The sequence below is a fragment of the Trachurus trachurus genome, assembly GCF_905171665.1.
Source record: "Trachurus trachurus genome assembly, chromosome: 12".
NCBI classification, from domain to species: domain Eukaryota; kingdom Metazoa; phylum Chordata; class Actinopteri; order Carangiformes; family Carangidae; genus Trachurus; species Trachurus trachurus.
The window spans coordinates 29,482,522-29,506,362 of record NC_139908.1 but is presented as its reverse complement, the minus strand read 5'-3'; the positions used below and the strand labels follow the sequence as shown (position 1 = coordinate 29,506,362).

The following is a 23,841-nucleotide window of genomic DNA, read 5'->3' as shown; positions in this document are numbered from 1 at the left end:
GTTTCATATATAATGTGCATTACAGATGCATCTTGTGCTGCTGCACAACCTGCAGGAATCCTGCTTTACACTGTTTGCACTATCTGAGCTCTGACTGCTCTCACATCAACCAGTTAAACAATTATTATTTTCTGATCATAATGTCTGTCTGTCTGTCTGTCTGTCTGTCTGTCTGTCTATCTATCTATCTATCTATCTATCTATCTATCTATCTATCTATCTATCTATCTATCTATCTATCTATCTATCTATCTATCTATCTATCTATCTATCTATCTCACATTCCTTTGAACTGCTGCATGATGGAGAGTAGATGTTGACTTCGTTTCTGGATGCTGCTGTGCTCCTCCTTCAGCCTCTCCTGCTCCTGCAACACCTCCTCCTAGAGAGAGAAGAAGAAGAAGCTCTTCTAAATATCACAGACCTCAAAGCAGTAGGATTTCTTTTGAAGGACACCTTAGGCAGTCAACAGTAAGATATAGCAAGACGAATTATCATACACAATGTGCTGTGAAGTCAATAGCATCGTTTTTCTAATATCCACGCATGTGTATGTGGTGGTTTTTCTGGATGTTTGTGGATGTTTGATGGCTCAGGTTGGGGTACATCTTTGGCTTAAACATTTATTGGGGGTGGGCTAAGGTAAGTGTAAAGGGCTAGTGTGTGTGTTGACTGACTCTGAGTCTGCAGAGCTCCCTCCTCTCTCGGTCGTTCTCCTCAGCTCTGGCTCGGAGCCATGCCTCGTTCTGAGAGCGATGTCTGTCCAGCATCTCCTGCAGCTCCTGACACATGCAGTCACACAAAGAAATAATCCATTGTGTGGTGCTGTTTGGAATATCTGTTTTGAGAAATGCACTTAATGTTGTACAAATGTTAAGGATGATTTAAGAAATGTAACAAAGCAACTGAGACCCAGCACTCCCACCTGTACTAAGAGATGGCCTCACTAAGAGGTGGCACAGCATGGGGATTAAAACATTTGGCAACCTCTATGATAATAATATACTCAAATCCTTTGTACAATTAAAAGATTCCTTCAATCTTCCCGCTGCGCATTTCTATACATATCTGCAGGTCAGGCACTTTATTTGCTCTCAACAGGGTGGGCATCCAACCCCTCTAGAATCTCCTGTAACTGATAACATTCTGAAGGGCATTCAACACTCTAAGGGCATGGTGTCCGTGATATCCACCTTTTTCCGAACGTCAAAAACGTACCCTGTTTTGCCGGTTTTGCTCTTCCGGTGGAATTTTATGTTTATGTTTCCATGGTTTCAGTAGTCGCGGTAAATGCATTAATTTTTTTTTTCTTTTTCCAATGAAAATCTGTAAAACGCATGGATCATCACAGCAGCTTTTAACAGTGGATATCACACAAATTGACATCCGTGTTAAAAGCCAGCGTTAATAGATCCATGCGTTTACCGCAACTATGACAACGACTGAAAACCATGGAAACGTAACTGTACAATTCCACCAAACCGGCAAAACCGACTTCCGGGTTTGCCCATAGATGACGTTCGGAAACTTGTGGATACAGCAGAATACTAGATCTCCTGACAAATAAAACTCTGAAATCTAGGGCTAAATGGGAGCAAGATCTTGGTTTCACCTTTAAAGACTGTGATTGGGAGGCGCTGTGTAGCTCAGCTCAGAAGTTTTCGTATAATAGCCGTCATAGGCTTCTACAGATTAATCTCATTCATAGAATTTATTTCACACCAGAGAGACTCCATAAAATGTACGATACTATTTCTGAGCTTTGTCCTAGGTGTAAGGTCGCAACAGGAAGTCTTATTCATATGTTTTGGGACTGTGTAAATTTGAAACAATTTTGGGATCATATCCTGGCTGCACTCAAGGGCATCACAGAGATTGAGATTCCTCACTCACCAAGATTGATTTTGCGAGGGGATTTATCTGTTTTACCCGCTAACAGGATAAGGAAGCTTCAGGACGTTTTATTAGGCTATCCCTAATTGCTGGAAATAAATGTATTGCCATACTGTGGAAAAGTGAAAACCCACCCACTGTCTCAATGTGGCTTAAGGAAGTTGCATCATACATGGCCTCTGAAAAAATTATGTTCAATGTGAAAAAGAAACCACATCTTTTTGAAAAATGCTGGAGTGACTTTAAAACATATCTGGATAACTTCTCACAGTTAACTGGTTGAGTACTGTCAGTGGTGTAGCGGTAGTTGTTGGCTAGCCAATATCATGACCTTTGCTGAATGTAATTTACTGTGCTTTGTACTTTCTTTATATTTTTTTAATGGTTTTAATTTATTTTTCTATTATTTACTTCAGTACTGTATTTATCTATCATCTACTTTATTATTACTGTCATTATTATCCTTTTTTTAATATTATTATTTATTTTTATATTATTATATTTTATTATTTTATTATATTATATTATTTATATCATTGTTATTATTATTATTATTATTAGGGATTAAGGCAAGAGTTGGCCTATGGGTCTGATTTGGGAGGGGGTGGGTTTGGGTGGCATTTGAAGTTCTACTGCTGTTACTGATGCTGTAAACTGTATGGAAAAAATGTTAATAAATAAATTGTTAAAAAAAAGAAAAACTATTTAGAATTAGAAAAACTGTAAACAGACAAGATAGAATGGATTTATTTTCACAGATTACAGTCAATAAATTGCGATTAGTAACAGACCTGTTGCTGCTGTTGTCTGTTGGCCTCATGAGCTTCTTTCTCTCTGTGCAAAGAAGCAGCAGCTTTAGACAACTCTGACTTCTCTCTGGAAACAGGTGGAAAATATAGTTAGCTGTTAAAATCACATACATTTTCATAGAGTTCAATCCATCCATCCACCCATCTGTCCGTCCATCCATCCATCCACTATGTTTTATTCAGCTGATGGTACAGCTGTGTGAGATTCTGCAATATGTTGTATATGCATATTGCACTATTTGTGGTCTGACATACAGATGTGAAACAAACATGTACCGATCCAGTTTGTGGAACTCTTGGTCCAGCAGAGTGAAGGCTGCCTGGATCATTGTCATGGCCTGATCACGAACTGCATTGAAGTCTCTGTGGACAAACATCTGCACCAAGAGACAAAAACGTGAACACCTGCTGTATCACTGCCATGGCCTTGGATGTGCCTCAAACATAGAACTGAGTGGTCGTGGGATGTAACTGATATCCAGCTTTTTAAATCAACAACCGAGAAGTGTCTCAGACGTATAGTTCCAAAAACATGAGATAATGATGGAAGGTCAGGTATAGACGGGCAGATCCCTGCTGCAGCCACAACAGTAGGAGTAGGAGAAGTGAGAGCACAACTGAGTCAAGACTGAACTCAGTTTTGTGAATTAACTTTGACCTTTTTTTTTTACTATTATTATTTATGAGAGGACATGATGGGTGTTAACTGAATCTACTAAATCCTATGGTAGAAGATCTGAATTCCTTGTTAAAGGAGACATATTCTGCCCCTTTTTTTTTTTTACAAATTAAAACAGTCCCCAGGTGTCTTAAAGACATGTCTGTGACATGCTTTGGTCAAAATCCCCCAAGGATCAAACATCACAGCTCTTCTCATCCTCTCTAAACAGCCCTGTTCACAACGGCTGCTTTCAGTGACTGTTCCTTTAAATGCAAATAAACCACTGCTTGCCCCGCCCCCTTCTACTAGTACCAGGTAGGGGTGGGGTTATGCACATTCAAAAACTAGTTACATCATTGCCAGACAACTGAGGGAACAGCTTGTAAAACCACATGGATTTCAACCTAGAGAGCCTGAAAATGACTGATTTTCTTGTCAATTCTCAATTCCATAATATGTCTCCTTTAAAACTAATGCTCCTGCTATAATTACATACTGTCATGACTAATGGTGAAGCTACAAGTGCTGCTATTTCTGTCACAGGTGCAACTGGTCAAACTACCATGACAAGTTCTTCTTTTGCTGCTTCTGCTACAGATACAGCCGTCATACCTGCTACAACCAGTGTAAGGACAGTGATGTAATAAACTACATTTAGCTGAACTTCACCTGTGCATTAGCTGCTGCGCTCCTGGACTGGCTGAACGCAGCAGGCTCGCTCAGCTCATAGCGGACGTTGGGGACCTTTGTGGGGGTGAAGCTGGAGGTGAAGAACAGTCAAAACCAGAATGAAACCAAAGTGTTGAAACAGAGAGAAGAGACTCAAACAGAGCATGACGTTAGATTGAAACTACACACAATCAGATGTAATGCATGAAGGAATGCAGATGTGTACAGCAGCTGCTGACCTGTGGCTGATCCCCTGAAGACCAAACTCTGACAGAATCTCCTTCATCACTGGAGAGAAAAAGTTGCCTGTTTTCAAACTTTCCCACAGCTACTTCTGTCACATTTTAGTTTTTAATTCCTCTTTTTTTTTGTTCTTCTTCACTTTTAGATTGAGGTTCTACTTCACACTGCATCCCCCTGACCCTCATGTTATGTTTTAAAACCAAATAGATATGAAGAACAGACCTGGTTGTCTCTCTGAGGGGTTGATGAGTCTCATCACCTTCAGGTCGTTGAACTCCTGCTCTTCATTCCTTCCTCCAAATACATACAACTGTCAAACAAACACACACACATCTCATATTGTGTTATAAGGAATAGTGATAACAAACATAACTATATACAAATATGGTGTTAATCTACTGAGTTGCAGGCTGACATGACTGTGCAGGATGAAGGCTGTGTGTCCGTGCCGGCGAGCCGGAGGGATCCCAACATACAGAGGAACCTTCCACTTCATCTTAGCTGCAGAGACAGTGTGAAATATTTAAAGCAAACCTTCACCCATTCCATTTTCTTTGGAAGACCTGAAACTAATTATATGAATACGAATACGAATACGAATACGAATACGAAAACTTTATTATCCACAGAGTAGAAATTCCTCTTGGTTTCACCACCATAGACATGTCTCACAGTAGGCTAACAGAACACATAATGATACAATAAAAACATTTCAAAGATAGAAAAATATATAAAATAGCCTATGGCAGTAGCTGTACTTCACACATCACACATTCAAGTATGTAATTTCATAAAGCACAGCACAGTACGAACCTGCTGTGCAGGAAAACCCTCAGCAAAGGAAAAAACAGGAGTAAACAGGGTACCTAGCTATCGCATTTTGATCTTATTTATTGTGTAGACAGCTTCTGGGACAAAGGACTTTTTGTATAGGTTCTTCCTTGCCATCGGTAGTCTACAGTATACCGCTTCCCTGAAGGCAAAAGCTCAAACTCGCTGTACATGGGACGAGAGGAGTCATTAATTATCTTCTCAGCTTTAATTCTAATTCATCATAGAGACAGCTCAAATGTTTCTGTGGCTTCCCTACAATCTTAGAGGCCATGTTCACTATTTTCTGCAGTTTGTTTCTCCCTTAATATTCAGGTTTTCGTACCACATCATGTTAAATGATAAAATACTTTCCACCAGGCTCTTGTACACCATTTCTAAAATACTTTGACTCACTCCTAAACTGTGTAGCAAGTGGAGGCGCTGTGAACATTTTTTAAAAACATGATCTGTATTGATTTGGAAGGTAAGACAACTGTTGATGTGTGTGCCCAAATATTTAAAATCATCGACCATTTCAACCATTTGTCCATCTATATTTACTGGCCTCCTTTTTTATTCTGTAGGACCAGCTCCTTGGTCTTAAGAGCATTAATTTCCAAGGAGCTAGCTGAACACCATTTTTGAAAGCTCAGTACATGATTGAAATACAGGTTCTCTCCTTCGATATCACCCTCCTGCAGTAGAGCAACCAACGCCATGTCATCTGCGTATTTAAATAAACGAAAACATGCTTGATCAATACTGAAATCGTTTGTGTAAACAGAAAAAAGAGAAGGTGAAAAAAATGTTCCCTGTGGTGCTCCTGTGTTCAGTACAATCTCATCAGAAACACTGCCATTTACAAGGACTCTGGTCACTCTCTGATCCAATGGATAATACCACCGTTAACCCCTATACTAGGTCTATGAGTTGGTGCAACAGAATATGTATTTGCATAAAAGAATTCTGGCGTAGTGTGTGGGGACTTGTAAATGCTTGGCTATTGTAAGCGCCATTTATTATTGTTTTGATATTTGCGCTGATTTATGTTGACTAGTGCGTTCACACCAAAAGCGTCGGGAGCGTCAGCAGCATGGGCAGCAGGCGCTTTCAACGCTCTGTTCAGCTCCAGCGGCCGGCGGCCAGAGGGGCGGGACTTTCAAGCAGCGCGGAAGATGTGTCCACTCAGGCGCTTTCAATTTCTCCTGCTGTGAGACTCCTGGTCTGTAACCGGCTGCCGCCGCCGCCGCCGCAACGCCCCTCATTTTCATAAAGTTGAACTTCTCTCAACTTGACGCTCTCGACGCTCCTTCGTGCGTCGACGCTCCCGACGCCAGTCTCCATTGAAAATGAATGACTTCTGGCCGCCGAAACGCTCCCGACGCTTTTGGTGTGAACACACAAACACGTTTTGAATGTGCTTTGAGTTTTGAGCCGTCTGTGTTGAGGTTTGGGCTTGTGCGGCTTCCGTAGCTAGAGCAGGAAGTGAAGCGTTGTTGTAAAGAAAGTGTTGAATAAGAGAGTGATGGCGGACGCGACACAGTGGTTTTACCGCGAGGTACGCGATGCACGCGACGTCTGCAGCTGCAGAGTATAAACGGTCTCCTGTCATCTCTCATGAGTGGTTAACAGAACAAGAAATGAAGAACAAAGAAGAGAAGGTCAGATAGCCACTACAGCTATGGTGTTGAACAAGGTTACAGTCGCATCATCTGTGCCCCTCTTACTTTTATATGTGAACTGTAGATGGTCCAGGCTGTTCCATATAGAGGCTATCATATGTTTACTTAAAACTCTCTCCATGCACTTGCCTAAAACAGAGGTGAGTGCTATTGGCCTAAAATCGTTTAATTCTGAAGCACCTGGCTTTTTTTAGGAATGGGCACAATGTTATCAGTGAATCTTCTGCGTCTCACTCACCAATACTGAGTTTATGGATTTCGTTTGATGAAGACACTGTGCCATCCTCATTTATGCTTCTGCCACCAAACCAGTAGATGTCCTGCATGGGATTGAAATGAGGGGAAACTGGGTACATTTACTGTAATAAACAGGTCATACAGTATTCTTGTCTAAGAGAAACCAATCTCTGACTGTACTATATGTGTTCATGGCCTAAATCACAAAATCAAAAGGTAACCTGACCCTATAATAAACTTACAAAGAAAAGCAAAAATGTGCTGGTGTAAGAATTATAGACAAAATGAGTTCCTAATGAGCTGGACACTGCATGAGAAATAAAACGGATTTGGGTCAGGTTTAGAATTTGAGGGGTTAGTTTGAGCGATTCAGGTGGGGAGTTTGGTTTGTGGAGTTTGGTTACATACATGCATGCATACATATATACATAGATCCATGCATGAGTATATATACATAGATACATACATACATGCATGCATACATACATATATACATACAGTATACATACATGCATGCATGTGTAATGGTTAAAATAAGTGTTAAGTGCTGTTAAAACTGCTAAAACAAGGGTTTATAAACTCACATGCGTTTCTAAAAACAGTAAAAGGAAGAATGTTAGAAACAATGATAATTTAATTCATTAAAGTACATGGTTAAAAACACATCAGTAATGATAAAGGTTTAAGAAAAGTGGATTAAGGTTAAATTCCAGGTGATCTGTTGATCAAGTGATCCATTATCTATTGCTTTGGTCTATGAGACAGACGAGTATAGAGTCACAAGTTAAAAGTGTGTAAAACACAAGTAATTATCTATTTTATTTTAGAAAAGCTCTCTTAATATTATTTATGTTGTTTCTAAAGTGTTTCATCTTATAAGTTGTGTTTCTGAAAGCTAATCCTAAAATCACCTCGGGTGTTCGGGGTTCGATTGCTTTTGCCTGAGCTGAGACGGTAGAGGGGAAGACGGTGTTTCGCTCGTCCATTACAACACTGGACGTGACTGACGATACATCGTGTCTGTGTGTATTCATTATTATTCCCCTTTACAGGTAAGAAAAGTGAACATAAGCAGCTGTAACATGTGTTTATATGTTTTATGTGTCACGAAACATGAGTAGGGAGTACAATAACGGAGTTTAAAGTAAGTTTGAGAGCTATTAAGTTTTGTTTATGTCAATGCTAATTCCACCGTAGTTTTCTTGCTAGCTGCGTCGTGCCGTGCAGACGACGTTGTTTCAGAGGTGTAGTTGTGTTGTTTATTTACAACGTCAGACATTTAATGAGAATATGTTTAATGATAAACGTGTAGCACCGTTACTCTTTTTCTGTTTATGAGTGAATGAATGATAGTAACTTCCATTTTGCAGAATGTAGGTTTGGTTGTGAATATTCCACATGATAAAATGTGAGATACTTTCGTTATGTTTGTACAGAAGCAGATGTAAAAGTGAGTGAATATCATCATACAGTTGCTGTGTATTAAAAATACAGTTAGTCAATTCTGAATTTTACACATTGTAGAGATATATTTTATATTTCCAACGCAATGCTTTATTTCTTTTACTGAACTATATATTGACAGAACAGATGCTTAAACAGTTTTGGTTTATTAACAATGTACAATGCTGTAAAGGAAGTTGTGAATTATTGGAAAATACATTACAACACTGGACGTGACTGACGATACATCGTGTCTGTGTGTATTCATTATTATTCCCCTTTACAGGGGCGTAACATTTTCTGGAGGCACTGCTGGGATTGGGTGAGACGAGGTTCGACTTCTGCCAGCAACGGACGTCCCCAGCTCTCATTCAGTCCCCTTCAACTTACCCAGGCCGGCAGCATCTATAGTGGCTTCTACGGTGGTGGTTTGAACGTCTACAACAAAGAGCACAAGCAATCTGAGGTGAACTTAAAGTACCAGGAGCGCTGTTGCTGAGGTTTAGCACACAAACTACTACTGCTACAGAGCACTGAGTTGTTGCCACAAGGACAATGGAGTCAATTGAGATAGAGACACTGCAGATGGAAATACTTGAACTTTTGTGTACGCTGCCAGCAGACAATCTAAAGAAAATATGTGACTTCCTCACTATTGCTGGAGAAAAATTTGAGCATGTGGCAGGAAAGAACAGAACGTCATTAGTAACAATGATAAGTAATCACCTGCAGAGAGAGGAGTTACAAGAACTCGAGGATATGGGAATATCAGAGCTCCTATTCTTAAAAGACAAGGTAACTGAGCTCCATGCTGAGGTAGCTATGACTGAGCACTTCACTAAGCTTCAAGCAAAATCAAATGAAGATCAAAATGGACAAGACAACACAGGGGTCACTATACCACAAGAAAGCAGGCTTCCTCCGTTAGAGCCACTGCCTTTTACAGGGAGTACTTATAGCGGAAGTGAACACAAGGCTCAGGTCACCACAGTCTTCCACACGACGCCAGTCTCAGGTACAGTTCCAGGTCAGGTCCCTCCCCCCTGGCACAAAGAGTTTAAAATATCGGGACAGATCGGAGAACCAGGACAAAAAGATCGCCTCACATTTTCCAGCTTAGCACGGCAGATTGAGCATGGCCTTCTAAAGGGCTTTCCTGAGACTGAGATTGTTGATGCCGTCATAAGAGCCATTGTTCCAGGGATGCAGTTACGCAGTTACTTAGAGGGGAAAAGTGACCTCAAACTACCAACACTTAGGAGGATTCTCCGTTGTCATTACCAAGAAAAGAGCGCAACAGAATTATACAAACAGTTGTCATCAGAAGTTCAGGGCACAAAAGAGACGCCTCAAAACTTCCTCATCCGTGCTCTCGATCTAAGGCAGAAGATTCTGTTTGCCTCACAAGAGTCAGAGTCAGGCCTAAGATATGATCCAGTGCTAGTACAGAACATGTTTCTTCACTCAGTGATGACTGGCTTGCAGAATGATAATATCAAACGAGATCTACAGCCATACCTGGAACAAGCTAGTGTTTCTGATGAACTCCTGTTTGAAAAACTGAACACAGCATGTGCTTATGAAAGTGAGAGGCAAGACAAGAGGAAAATGACAACACCACAGCGACCTGTAACCGTCCACTCTGCTCAGTCTGACCACACCCCTGCTGAAAAGAAGGAGAAAACGAGTCAGGCGGGTCACAGTAAGAATCAAATTGATATTCTCTCAGAACTGCAAGAAATGAAAGCTAACATGTCTCTCTTAAAGGACCTTAAAGCTGAAGTTGCTTCCATCAAAGAGTCGATGCAGCAGCCCTCTTACCCACCAAGGCAGCAACCAGACCCAGTATTACCACCAGACTGCACTCCTCATCAGCTAGCACCAGTCCACCATGGTCCGCCACAGAGACACTGGGCTGCTCCTGCCCCTGCAACACAACATGGCTATCTTCAGCCCCACCAAAGGTTCGCCAACCAACGCCCTTTCCCCACACCTGCACCACGCCGTAGAAGGAGATGTTATGCTTGCGAGCAGGAAAATGTAGAAGACTGTAGTCACTGCTTCAGATGCGGCAGTAATGAACATTTCGCAGTCGGCTGCAGAGTGGGCAGGTCAGGTCAATTCAGAGGGAGCGCTTTAAACGGGCCAGGGTTACCCCAGCGGGGCAGGGAGTGACCGCTTCATCAACAGCGCCCCAACTTTGTGTACACTGTGGTGCACATGGAAGGAACGTGAGGCTGAGACAATGTGCATCATGTAAAGGTGTGTTATACTGTTCCAAAGCATGTCAACATGAACACTGGATGGTCCACAGAAATCAGTGTTTAACAATCTCATGTAAAACAGTCCGAGCCACAACACGAAAGAGAAAACACATCAAAGTTGCTCCTTTAGTTGGAAATAAATACCTTATTGACTGCCATATCCAAGACCAGCAGGTTAGAGCATTGTGGGACTCCGGCTCACAAGTGACTGTAGTGAGTGAACACTGGAAAACAGAATATTTATCACACGTAACATTGAGAGACATTTCTGAGATCATTGATGCTAATGACACTTTAAACCTTGTTGCTGCTAATGGTGAAGACATGCCATACGTCGGATGGATAGAGGTGACGTTTAGATTAGCTGCAGATGGAGTCCCCACAACAGAGGTCGTTGTTCCCACCCTGGTGATTAAAGGTAACAGTCTTGCACGACCTATTATTGGCTCAAATGTTATTGGACTGATTGTTGATACTGAGCTACAGCAGAGTAACGCCACTGATAAACAGCAGCTAATTAAAACTGTCCAAGCAGCTTTTCCTGGCTTTGAGATGGATCATGCTAAAGTTTTTGTAGAGCAAGTTACTGCTGAACAGCGATCACATGAATATGTTGTCAAGACGACCAGAGAGCGAGTACATGTCCCCAAACACACATCTGTAAAAGTAGATTGCCGTGTTCTGACAGCACCTTCACAAGTTGAGACAACACTGATGTTTGAGCCTAGTGTTGACCCACAGTGGCCAGAGGGCCTTGAGTTCACTGATACTCTTGTGACACTGGGAAAAGGGGCAAAACCATTCATAATTGTCGATGTACAAAATCCAACAGACCATGACGTCGTGCTCACTGGCAGAACTATTATTGGGACAGCGCAGCAGGTTCAAGCAGTTTATCCACCGACAATCTTCGAACGATCCTGCACCTCTCCTCCAGTCACAGTGAGTAATGTGAGAGTAAGAAATGAACAAACCTCTTCTGGTGAATGGGAACCCCCAGTCGACGTGAACCATCTCGGCCCATCTGAAAAAGAAATAGTTAAACAAATGTTAAGAGAAGAGTCAGGCTCTTTCTCTACTTCTGATGACGACATTGGCTGTATTGAGAATCTGCGGCTCTCCATCTCACTGAAAGACACCGAGCCTGTGGCCAAAACTTACATCTCCGTGCCAAAACCACTTTATCAAGAGATGAAGAGCTACTTGCATGACCTCATCACACAAGGTTGGGTGCGCAAATCAAACTCACCTTATGCATCTCCAGTTGTGTGCGTTCGTAAAAAGGATGGAAGCTTACGCCTGTGTATAGATTACCGTGAGTTAAACCACAAAACCGTACCAGACCGTCAGCCCATTCCCCGAGTGCAGGACATTATGGACGGCCTGGGGGGTCACTCATGGTTTTCGCTCTTAGACCAGGGGAAAGCCTACCATCAGGGGTTCATGGCAGAAAAGAGTCGCCCCCTCACTGCTTTCGTAACCCCCTGGGGTTTGTATGAATGGATCCGAATCCCCTTTGGCTTGATGAACGCGCCGGCTGCCTTCCAGCGATGCATGGAAGAGTGTCTGGAGGGAATTCGAGATCAGATTTGTATCCCATATCTTGACGATATTCTTGTGTTTAGTCAGTCATTTGAAAGTCATGTTGAAAATGTCAGAACTGTGCTGCGCCGATTGAGAGAGTATGGCATAAAGTTGAAGCCGGCCAAATGTGAGATGTTTCGTCGAGAGGTTCGGTATCTGGGGCGGGTCGTTTCATCAGAGGGCAGTAAAATTGACCCTGCTGACACCATAGCTGTTAGAGCCCTAAAAGACAAGCGACCAACCACTGTTGGAGAATTAAGAGCTATCATGGGTCTCCTCAGTTATTATCGCCAGTACATTCGTAATTTTTCTCAGATAGCTGCCCCTCTGTACGACCTCTTGAGAGCTCCTACTGATGTGCAAAAGAGTGACAAACATGGGACAAGAACGAGACAGATGAAAAAGAGACACAATGGAGCGTCCTCTAACCAGCCCATTGTATGGACAGAAAAACATCAACACTTGCTTGAGGAACTTTTGGATCATCTGGTGGAGCCGCCAATACTTGCCTTTCCCGACTTCAGCAAACCTTTTGTTTTACACACGGACGCGTCCAACCTAGGCCTGGGGGCCGTCTTATACCAGCAACAGGAAGGAAAAATGCGAGTAATAGCATACGCATCCCGGACTCTCACAGTATCTGAGAAGAATTACCATCTACATTCCGGAAAACTAGAGTTCCTGGCCCTAAAATGGGCCGTGTGTGAAAAATTCAGGGACTATTTGATCGGCTCATCATGCACTGTGTACACGGACAATAATCCGCTTACTTATGTTTTGTCCACAGCAAAGCTAAATGCAACTGGAAGCCGGTGGGTTGCTGAATTAGCGGATTTTCACCTCACCATAAGATACCGGCCAGGAAAGGAAAATGTTGATGCCGACAGTCTTTCGAGGATGCCAGTAGACATCGACACCATGTTGAAAGACTGCACTGAGGAATTGTCGTCCCGTTCAGTACAAGCAGTAGTACAGTCAGTTGAGGATCCAAGTCCTAATACAGTGTGGTCCATGGCTCTGTCTGCTCAGTCAAAAGACATCACAAAGTCAAAACATCAGCCTCTCTTGCCTGCAGAGATTTGTCAAGCTCAAAAGGAAGATAAAAATATCGGCCCAGTGATTGAGTGTCGTCAGTTAAATAAAAGACCTGATAACAAACAGTTAAATTCATTCAGTGCACAAAGTAAAAGACTGATACGTGAATGGGAAAAACTCACCTTAGATGATGATGGCATCCTGCGTCGAAAAACAGCCACACGAACACAGCTTGTTCTGCCAGAAAAGTACAAGACAACTGTTTTGAAAGAACTACATGATGACATGGGGCACCAAGGAGTCGACCGCACCACTTCATTGGTAAGAGAGCGCTTCTTTTGGCCTCATATGCAGCAGGACATTGAACATTATGTGGCTCGAAGCTGTTCGTGTTTAAAACAAAAGAAGCCCAGCCGAGAGATTAGAGCACCACTAACCAACATTGTCACAACCCAGCCCTTTGAATTAGTCTCCATTGACTTTTTGCATCTTGACAAGTGTTCAGGCGGTTATGAATATGTATTGGTTATCATTGATCATTTCTCAAGATTTGCCCAAGCTTATGCCACCACCTCTAAGTCGGCAAAAACAGTAGCGGACAAGCTTTTCAATGATTATGCATTAAAGTTTGGTTTCCCTCAACGCATCCATCATGATCAGGGAGGTGAATTTCAAAACCAGCTCCTCTCACAACTGAAGCAGACTTCTGGAGTGCTAGGCTCACGAACAACGCCATACCACCCTGAAGGAAACGGCCAAGTAGAGCGTTTCAACCGAACACTAATACAGATGCTCAGAACACTGACAGAGAGAGAGAAATCGAACTGGAAGGAGTCATTGAACAAGTTGATTTTTGCATACAACTGTACAAAGTGTGAAGTCACAGGTTTTTCTCCCTTTTATCTCCTTTTTGGGAGGACTCCAAGACTGCCTGTCGACATCCTCTTCCGTCTGACACCAGAAACAGGTACGCCTGACCACAGAGAGTACATGCGAAAGTGGCGTGAAGGGATGCAGGAAGCCTATGAAATAACAAAGAACAGTGCAAGAAAATCAGCTGAACGAGGAAAAAGAAACCATGATCGCAAAGTAAGAAGCTCAGAGTTGGAACCAGGAGACCGCGTCCTTGTTAGAAACTTGACCCCAAGAGGAGGGACTGGCAAGCTACGCAGTCATTGGGAAGAAATCATTCACAAAGTCGTTCGCCGAGTAAACAAAGATGCTCCAGTTTACGAAGTTGTACCGGAACAAGGAAAGGGGCGAGATAGCAGGATATTACATCGCAATCTCTTGCTTCCGTGTGACCATCTGCCTTTGGAAGTTCCTCTAAAAGTCGCCAGATCACGGAGGAAAAGCCTGAAACAGACAGGTGAAGGAAAAAGTGCTCAGAGTCAGCAAGAGGATGACAGTGATGAGGATTCAGAGGATGACTGGCTCTATTACCTACCTCAACAGCCTCTCCAGGATGCACACCCACAGGCAGGTAATGAAAAGGAATGTGTTGGCCAGGCAGCAGACTCTGAACCGGCAGGAGCACATCACAAGCAAGGGGAACAACAGCAAACACTGACACAGCTGAGAGAGGATCCAGGTGAGATTGAGTTGCTGGACAGAGATGAGGCTCCAGAGGAACTGGAAATTCTTGGAGACAACCCTGCACCGCCACCTATGTCGCCTCCACCATGTGACAGCCAGAGTGAAAATGAACAAGTACAAGAGCGGCCAAGGAGAGAAAGGCGACCACCAAAGCTATTCACCTATAATGAGTTTGGTAATCCAGTTTGCTACAGTATGGGACCTCCGGCCAGATCCATGTATAGGTTTAACCCTATGCAACACTACAGAATCCATCAACCAGGGACCATGTGGCCAGATTCTGTCCAGTACCCCACATACCAGCCTGTGCACCTGCACGGGTAACCACAGACATTTTATGGACTGTCTTGCACACACATCACACACACTCATGGACTTTTGAGGAAGCATAGTGTCAACATACACACATATCCCATACACTCATGGACTTTTGAGGAAGCGGAGTGTCACCATACATACACATCCCATACACTCATGGACTTTTGTGAAAGCAGAGTGACAATACACACAAACACACTCATAATGGACTGTTGAAGCAGCTTGATCTGCCATACATCACACACTCGAGGACTTTGGGTAGGCCAAGTGCCTACATAAGAACTGTTAGAATACCTTGATTGTATATTATGCACCTGCCTTAATCGTTTCATGTCGAGGACGACATTTTTATTGAGGGGGAGTGTGTAATGGTTAAAATAAGTGTTAAGTGCTGTTAAAACTGCTAAAACAAGGGTTTATAAACTCACATGCGTTTCTAAAAACAGTAAAAGGAAGAATGTTAGAAACAATGATAATTTAATTCATTAAAGTACATGGTTAAAAACACATCAGTAATGATAAAGGTTTAAGAAAAGTGGATTAAGGTTAAATTCCAGGTGATCTGTTGATCAAGTGATCCATTATCTATTTCTTTGGTCTATGAGACAGACGAGTATAGAGTCACAAGTTAAAAGTGTGTAAAACACAAGTAATTATCTATTTTATTTTAGAAAAGCTCTCTTAATATTATTTATGTTGTTTCTAAAGTGTTTCATCTTATAAGTTGTGTTTCTGAAAGCTAATCCTAAAATCACCTCGGGTGTTCGGGGTTCGATTGCTTTTGCCTGAGCTGAGACGGTAGAGGGGAAGACGGTGTTTCGCTCGTCCATTACAACACTGGACGTGACTGACGATACATCGTGTCTGTGTGTATTCATTATTATTCCCCTTTACAGGTAAGAAAAGTGAACATAAGCAGCTGTAACATGTGTTTATATGTTTTATGTGTCACGAAACATGAGTAGGGAGTACAATAACGGAGTTTAAAGTAAGTTTGAGAGCTATTAAGTTTTGTTTATGTCAATGCTAATTCCACCGTAGTTTTCTTGCTAGCTGCGTCGTGCCGTGCAGACGACGTTGTTTCAGAGGTGTAGTTGTGTTGTTTATTTACAACGTCAGACATTTAATGAGAATATGTTTAATGATAAACGTGTAGCACCGTTACTCTTTTTCTGTTTATGAGTGAATGAATGATAGTAACTTCCATTTTGCAGAATGTAGGTTTGGTTGTGAATATTCCACATGATAAAATGTGAGATACTTTCGTTATGTTTGTACAGAAGCAGATGTAAAAGTGAGTGAATATCATCATACAGTTGCTGTGTATTAAAAATACAGTTAGTCAATTCTGAATTTTACACATTGTAGAGATATATTTTATATTTCCAACGCAATGCTTTATTTCTTTTACTGAACTATATATTGACAGAACAGATGCTTAAACAGTTTTGGTTTATTAACAATGTACAATGCTGTAAAGGAAGTTGTGAATTATTGGAAAATACATTACAACACTGGACGTGACTGACGATACATCGTGTCTGTGTGTATTCATTATTATTCCCCTTTACAGGGGCGTAACACATGCATACATATGTGTGTGCATTAGAAACGGAGAGGGGTGACAGACTATTTACCTTATCATGGTGGGCAGTCAGTGTGTGTCCACTGCAGGCTGCAGGTGATTCTCCCTTCACCTCCCATTTCTGCCACAACAGGTTTTCTAACATCAGGACAGACACAGAGGTCAGAGAGTATAGTGTAGAATCTGTGGAGATGAAACTGTTGAATCAGAATCAGTTTTGCAGGATGGTGCAGATGAAGATGCGTTTAAATGGTAAATGGACTTGCACTTAGAGCTCTTTTCTAGTCACTTGGACCACTCAAAGCGCTTTACACTGTATTGTCAGATTCACCCTTTCACACACACATTCATACAGCTGCCCAAGGACACTTGGACACGCGGAATGGGGGGAGCTGGGAATCCTTCCGGTTGGTGGACGGCCGCTATGGAGGCCTTCCAGGCATGTCCGACCAGAAGGAAACCCAGGGGCAGACCCAGAACTCAGTGGAGGGATTTTACAGTAAATCCCATCTGGCCTGGAAACACCTTGGGATCCCCCACGAGGAGCTAAAAAGTGTTTCCATAGAGCACTTTTCTTTTCTTTTTTCTCTTTTTTAAAACTAGACTTTTGTATAGAAGTGTGGGCTGACTATATTAGACTGAAATCACTCCAATTATTATATTGTGTACCAAAATTCTTAGTAAACTAAATAAAGACATGTGGCAAAGGAAAAAGGAAAAAAAAAGGAAGAAAATCCAGAGTGCTCAGAAGGTTCAAAACATGTGACGAAGGTGCTATTTGGTGGGAACATTGGTCAAAAAAGGAAGATCATAGGCACTCTTCTTCAATAATAAAAAGCCTTTATTTTACAATGGCTATATCAATTAAAACATTGTGGTGGGTTACAGCCCACGCGTTTCGGCAGAAGCCTTCTTCTGGGACCCAGAGGGACCCAGGGACCCTGAAGAAGGCTTCTGCCGAAACACGTGGGCTGTAACCCACCCCAATGTTTTAATTGATATAGCCATTGTAAAATAAAGGCTTTTTATTATTGAAGAAGAGTGCCTTGGATCTTCCTTTAAAGACATGTGGCACTTCCTTTTAGCAGCATGTGAATGGTTGAAGAAAGTGTGTTTAACTGTGTTGCCACATCGTACATGTTACATGAACACATATTTCACACCAGAGATCATTTAAATCCATGTCTACCTGTATTGAGGACATGGAGGTCCTTACAAAAGTCTCCACTTGCTTGGTAACCTCCAAACATGAACACCTGATCACTGACGAGAGCAAAACTCTGACCAAAGCTGCACAGACAACACACAAGCACCAGACATTCAACACATTATATTTTTCCTCAGTGTCGTGGTAATAAGCTGCTGAGTTAGTACAAACTTGACAATAAAAATGTAAAGGGATAGCTCAACATTTTGGCAAATTGGCCCATTGCCATAATCCCTTCATAGCAGTAGGTTTGTTACCTTTATTTGTCGGTGTGAGCTGGCGAGCTGCTCAGAGCTACGCTACGGAGGCTCATGGGATTTCTTGGTTTCCCTCATCAAACTCATCAAATACACAATCCAACAACTCCACAACGCTCTGGTGGACAAGTTGTGACCTGCACATTCACCACGCTATGAGATAATAACGGAATGTTATGAGATGGAGTTGTTTTACAGTTTTTCTCAGTCGCTTTGGTGCTATTCTCACATCACTCGCTGCACACTCACTTTGCACAACAGTTAGTGCATTTCTCAGAACAATTATCACAAACTGCAAAACCTAGTGGATAACCTGCAAAAGTGCGTCACTTGCTCAAAATGGATTGTCAATCCCTCAAAAGCAAGTACTCGTGTCAATGAAACTGTCAGTGTCGTCAAAATGAGAAGTCTTGACACCATCGTTTATGAACAAGATAGTCAAATGGCTTTGTCATGTTTTCATTAGGACACTTTATTCTCTAAGTGTTTTCCAATGCAAAAAGTGATGATACCTGAAAATGCTCCAGACAGCACTATACACTACTAGTACAGCCATGTGAAAACTACAGTAAAGTTACACATTACTGTATTTAGTGGAGATACTGAATATGTATGTTTCACATTTCTACTGCATATGCTCTTTGCAATTCTGATTTGTTCACAGCATTGTGCAAAGGAAAAATACACTACAGTCATCTACAACAAACATAAGAAACACTCTTTGGGTACAACTTTACGTAAACAATGTTGCAGTACATATAGTAACTGAACCTACAGAGTACTGTAAATCATTCCTGCACATCCAGACGTTCCAGTCACATTTTCATCTACATCACTCTGTCAATTGTAGCGATTGAAACAGATTCAATATTCCCAAAGATACAGTAATGTCATCCTTACATTGTATCTCTTTCAACCTTATGCCATTGTTTGTAATGGGCTCAGTCTCTTCCACCTCTGTGAGGTTGTCTTGTAATCCTATGTGATGCAGAGTAAAATTACAGTAATGTACAGTACATGTACTGCATCAACCATTATTACTGTAGTGTACAATACTGTCAAAGTGCTTCCTACTTGTAAAATGCTGTAGTACAGTACCGTACTGTAAAGATGGGAAATCTTTACTGTGGTTGCAGTAATACATTACAATACAGTCAATCTGTTCTCTAGTGAAGCTGTGAGTAAATGTAAATGTAAAAAAGTTCTTGTCCCACTGTATCTTACAGTAATGCCTGACACAATGACAGCAGTGCAGATTGTTTAGTGCTGAATTACTGTCCAATACCATACATACCTGTTGTTCCTTACTGTAAATGTTTGAATAATTGAATTCACAGTGCTTCTCCCAACATTTAAAACTAGTTTGACAGATTTTGAAAACGAGTTCAAGAATTTTGTATGTAATGACTCAAGCAATGAAATGAGGACTATTAGTTTTATAGGGAACGACTATTCAGCGTTCAAAAGTATAGTTCATTTTGACTGACATGACATAAACAAATGATAATGTTGTAAAACAGCAGATAATTGTATGAGAGCAACTGATACATGCCCAAAAGCATTTGCAATTTGTTCAGAGGAAGGAGAAACTGCTACTATGATGTGGACAAATGACGACATGTTGTGGGGGTTGAACTAATAGTTATGAGAACTTTCATTCTGATCTGAGAATAGCACCAAAGCGACTGAGAAAAACTGTAATACGGAGACTGCTTAATGAAAAACTGTCCCTGAAGGCAACGCGCATCAGCGGTTTTGCATGATTTTACCTCTAAAACAACTCTGTCTGGTAACGTTGTGTTACAGTTTTTCTCTATTGGTTTGGCTCAATTCTTGAAACAGAAATTACATTCTCAAAATAACATGGACAAATCTCCAAACCACCTTGCAAATGTTCACAACAGAATGGCATTTCTCATTGATTTCATCAAATTGCAAATGTCTTAGTACATGTCTCAAGTGTCTTAGTGCATCTTTGCAAATGGTTATGTACAAGTACCCTAGAGTTAGCACAATGAGCATACATTTAGCACATTTTCCAAATGAATAGATCTTGCTGATCTAAGCTGATTAGTTGATTCTCAGTCTAATGGTTGCTCTCTCCAAAACATGTCAGCATGATTTCACTGTGTAAATCATCATATGCACAATAGTCTGTTCAACTGTCAACATTAGTCAACATACTGTAGGCTAATACCATGAAAACCATATGAATTTCTTGCAGCATTTCATAAATTCATGACAGTAATTGACAGTCAGGTGAAATTAGAACTTGACTAACGAAGGAGGAGTTCAGATCAGCTGTTTAGCTACCTGACTGGTGCTGTCTATGATTGTGAATGCTGCCAAACGCGTATATATAGAGCTTGGCTAGGGCCTGTACCTTTTGCAGTATAAACATGGAGGTACCTGGCCAAGAAAATTATCATGAGCAACTCCCTGCTCAAGGAAGAGGAAGAGGAGGAAGAAGAAGAAGAAGAAGAGGAGGAGTGCGGATGCGTGGTGGAATAGGCGGAAGAGGCCGAGGAGCAAGAAGACCAGGGCCACAATTATAGACCACGCAAGGGAAAATATCCGCTGTGATGTTGATGAAAATATGTGGCCAATCAGAGCGCAGCGTATGGATGGTCAGGAGGATGAAGATGGTGGCCAGGAGACAGAGGGTGATGACAGTGATGACCAGTGAAAATGTCTCTACTCGTGAAACTTTGTTTACTGCACCAAAGGCTTGGTGTTTTTTTTTTGTGTTCATATTTCATACATGTACAGAGAACTGTAGGCCTATACATTTTGTTTTTACAGTACATAATCTTGAGTTACTTTATGTAGGCTATGTGAATAAAAATGGTTACAATTTCCTTGGCAATATGAGTGCAGTGTGTGTGATGTCAAACTTTGGAGGCTGCTCTTACTGTAAAGTCCTTTTCTTAGGTTTTATACGTCTCTGCCATAGTGACAAAACATCTAAGCATTTTGACTTGCAGTGCTCACAGAATGCCACAGGGATGATGCATTTTGGGGGCACTGACTACTTACATGAGAAAGAAGTTTGGTTTTGACACATAAGTAAACTGTTTTGGGAGAGATATGAGGTTCTGCAGCTCATCCATGGTGTTATGCTGAACCATCCAGTTTATTTTTGGTAAAAGCACTAAGTGAATGCAAATGAGCCAAAAGCAATTGAGAAAGATCTTTGCCATTTTGATGGTACTGACACTTTACATGGTAAAGGAATCTAGTTTTGAAGCATGTGTGAACAGTTTTGGGAGAGATATGCGCTTTTGCTAGTGAGCTGAAATGTTGTGCAGAACTGTAAGACTGTTTGGCCAAATGGTCTTATAGTTTTAAGAATGTAATTTCTGTTTCAAGAAATGAGCCAAACCAACAGAGAAAAACTGTATTATCTCATAGCGTGGTGAATGTGCAGGTCACAACTTGTCCACCAGAGTGTTGTGGAGTTGTTGGATTGTGTATTTGATTTTGATGAGGGAAACCAAGAAATTCCATGAGCCTCCGTAGCTTATCTCTGAGCAGCTAGCTGCTCTGCTCCGCCGTTCTAAAAATAGCTTGCACCGACAATTAAAGGTAATGAACCTACTGCTGTGACTATAGCGATTATGGCAATGGGCCAATTTGCCAAAATGTTCAACTATCCCTTTAACATTTTAAGCTAATCTCTTTCTCTTATAAAACTGTGACAGTGATGAGTGGAAGCAGGAGTCTCACAGTGCAGGAGGCGGTGATCCACTGGTTTTAACTGGTGTCCAGGTGAGAGACACTGAAACACAGCAGAGAGTCTGAGAGAAACTCTTGTAAGAAGGAATATGCAGGATGATGATCAGTTTGATAACACCGTGTGTGTGTTTTCATATTTTTAGACCTGTGCTGAAGACCAGGAGATCGTCGACTGGACTTGCTCCCAGAGAGCCTCCATATACATAGATGTTGTCCCCCACAGCAACAGAGCTGTGGCCCAGCGTCCTGAGGGCCACACCCCCAGTTACTAAGCACTCCCATGTCAAGGACACTGTTAGAAAAAGGAAATACCGTGGCAACCATGTTGAGTTTTGTCACTCACATACACACAAGAGAAGAAAAAAAACAAAACAAAACAAAAACAGGATTCTTCCTCTTCCTCCTGCTGTGTCACATCCTCACCTATATCAAAGCTGTAGACTCCTGGGAGACACTCGGTGGCGTCGGGGCTGGACACCCCACCAAACAGATATAACTTGCCCTTCACAACACTGAGAAGGAAAATCATTAGAGTATTGTTCCAGAGAGTGTTGCTGCAGAGTTGGTGCTGCTCATCACATGCATGTGCTTCAGCAACAAACACTAAAAGTTGCAGGAGCTGATAGAAGCTACGCTGCTATTATCAACCACAACTGTGGCTTAGCTGTCCAACATTGGTACATTAAAGCACAAGCGCTTCATCTATTTGCAAGATCCTTTTGAAATAAGGTGCTGAAGTTAGTCCAAATGTAGCTGACTTTGTTAGTCATGGAGATAAACAGCTGATGAGATCAACAATACAAAATAGATTAACTGTTTTTATGATTATTATTTTTGCGTTGCACATTAACATTGTTTTTTGTTTTGTTTTCAATTCAAACATTTTATAGTAATTCTAGTAACAGTTACCACAGAGTGTGTCCCTCCCTGGCTGAGGGAACTTCTCCGTTCTGAGGAATCTCCTCCCATGTCACAGCATCAGGAGAAACTACAGACAGAAAGAAGCTACAGCAGGTTAACAGGTCTCCAGCTTTAAGGAGGTTAGTTCATAAATCTGACTTATTGGGGAATTACTTTGATAATGATTGGAAATTTATTTTAAAAAATAGAAAAATAAAATGTAGAGCTGCCTGTTTGTAAAAACACTGCTTCATGGAATGATAATGATCCACAGTATCATGGAAAAGATCTGTCAGGATACAGACATCTTTTATTTGTACCTGTTAACATGTAGAAGTCACTGAAGTAAACAGGTTTGTCCTCCTAAAGAAATGAGAGAAACAATAATGCACCCTCCAGATTTCAAGGTTCTGTCATGTTTGTGCAGCTTCAGATGTTCTTTGTTCCTATGTCAAGTCGACCTGAACAAAGAGGGGCTTTAAAAAGAGGAGAAACATTCAAGTCACCTCTTGGTTGATGCTGGAGGCTCCTCCAAACAGAAAGGCAACGTTTCCTGCCAAAGCTAATGTGTGTCCATACCTGAGAGGGTTCACACACACACACACACACACACACACACACAACAAAGCATCTGAACCTTTCTTCTATGAGACAATTTTCCAATGAGACAATTCATACTATTTCAGTAAGACAATGATCTTGAAACTGACCCAGTAATTATTTAACGTTACAATTACAGTTAGACAGTGACACAGCTACTATAATGTACACAACATGAGGCAACACAACCAGCCCAGTTACAGTAACACTGTCACTGCTGTTGACTACTGAGGAGGAATGGGACTCACCTGGGACCTGGGGCTGCTCCTCTAATCTCTCTCTCCAGCCACTGACCACTGGCTAATGCCAT

General features: G+C 41.6%; 1 protein-coding gene across 1 annotated transcript; it reads right to left on the bottom strand.

The window, feature by feature from the left end:
- Window positions 1-277: 277 nt before the first annotated feature.
- Window positions 278-23,841, bottom strand: LOC310994456 (uncharacterized protein; the record flags this gene model as incomplete). Its single annotated transcript, XM_083983159.1, has 18 exons — window positions 278-382; window positions 678-782; window positions 2,685-2,769; window positions 2,979-3,079; window positions 4,033-4,123; window positions 4,272-4,320; window positions 4,498-4,585; window positions 4,691-4,776; window positions 7,009-7,090; window positions 16,885-16,970; window positions 18,022-18,122; window positions 22,023-22,074; window positions 22,177-22,323; window positions 22,455-22,543; window positions 22,941-23,019; window positions 23,252-23,294; window positions 23,438-23,510; window positions 23,780-23,841. 18 exons carry the CDS (start codon window positions 23,839-23,841, stop codon window positions 278-280), a joined length of 1,524 nt encoding a protein of 507 aa, XP_083839285.1.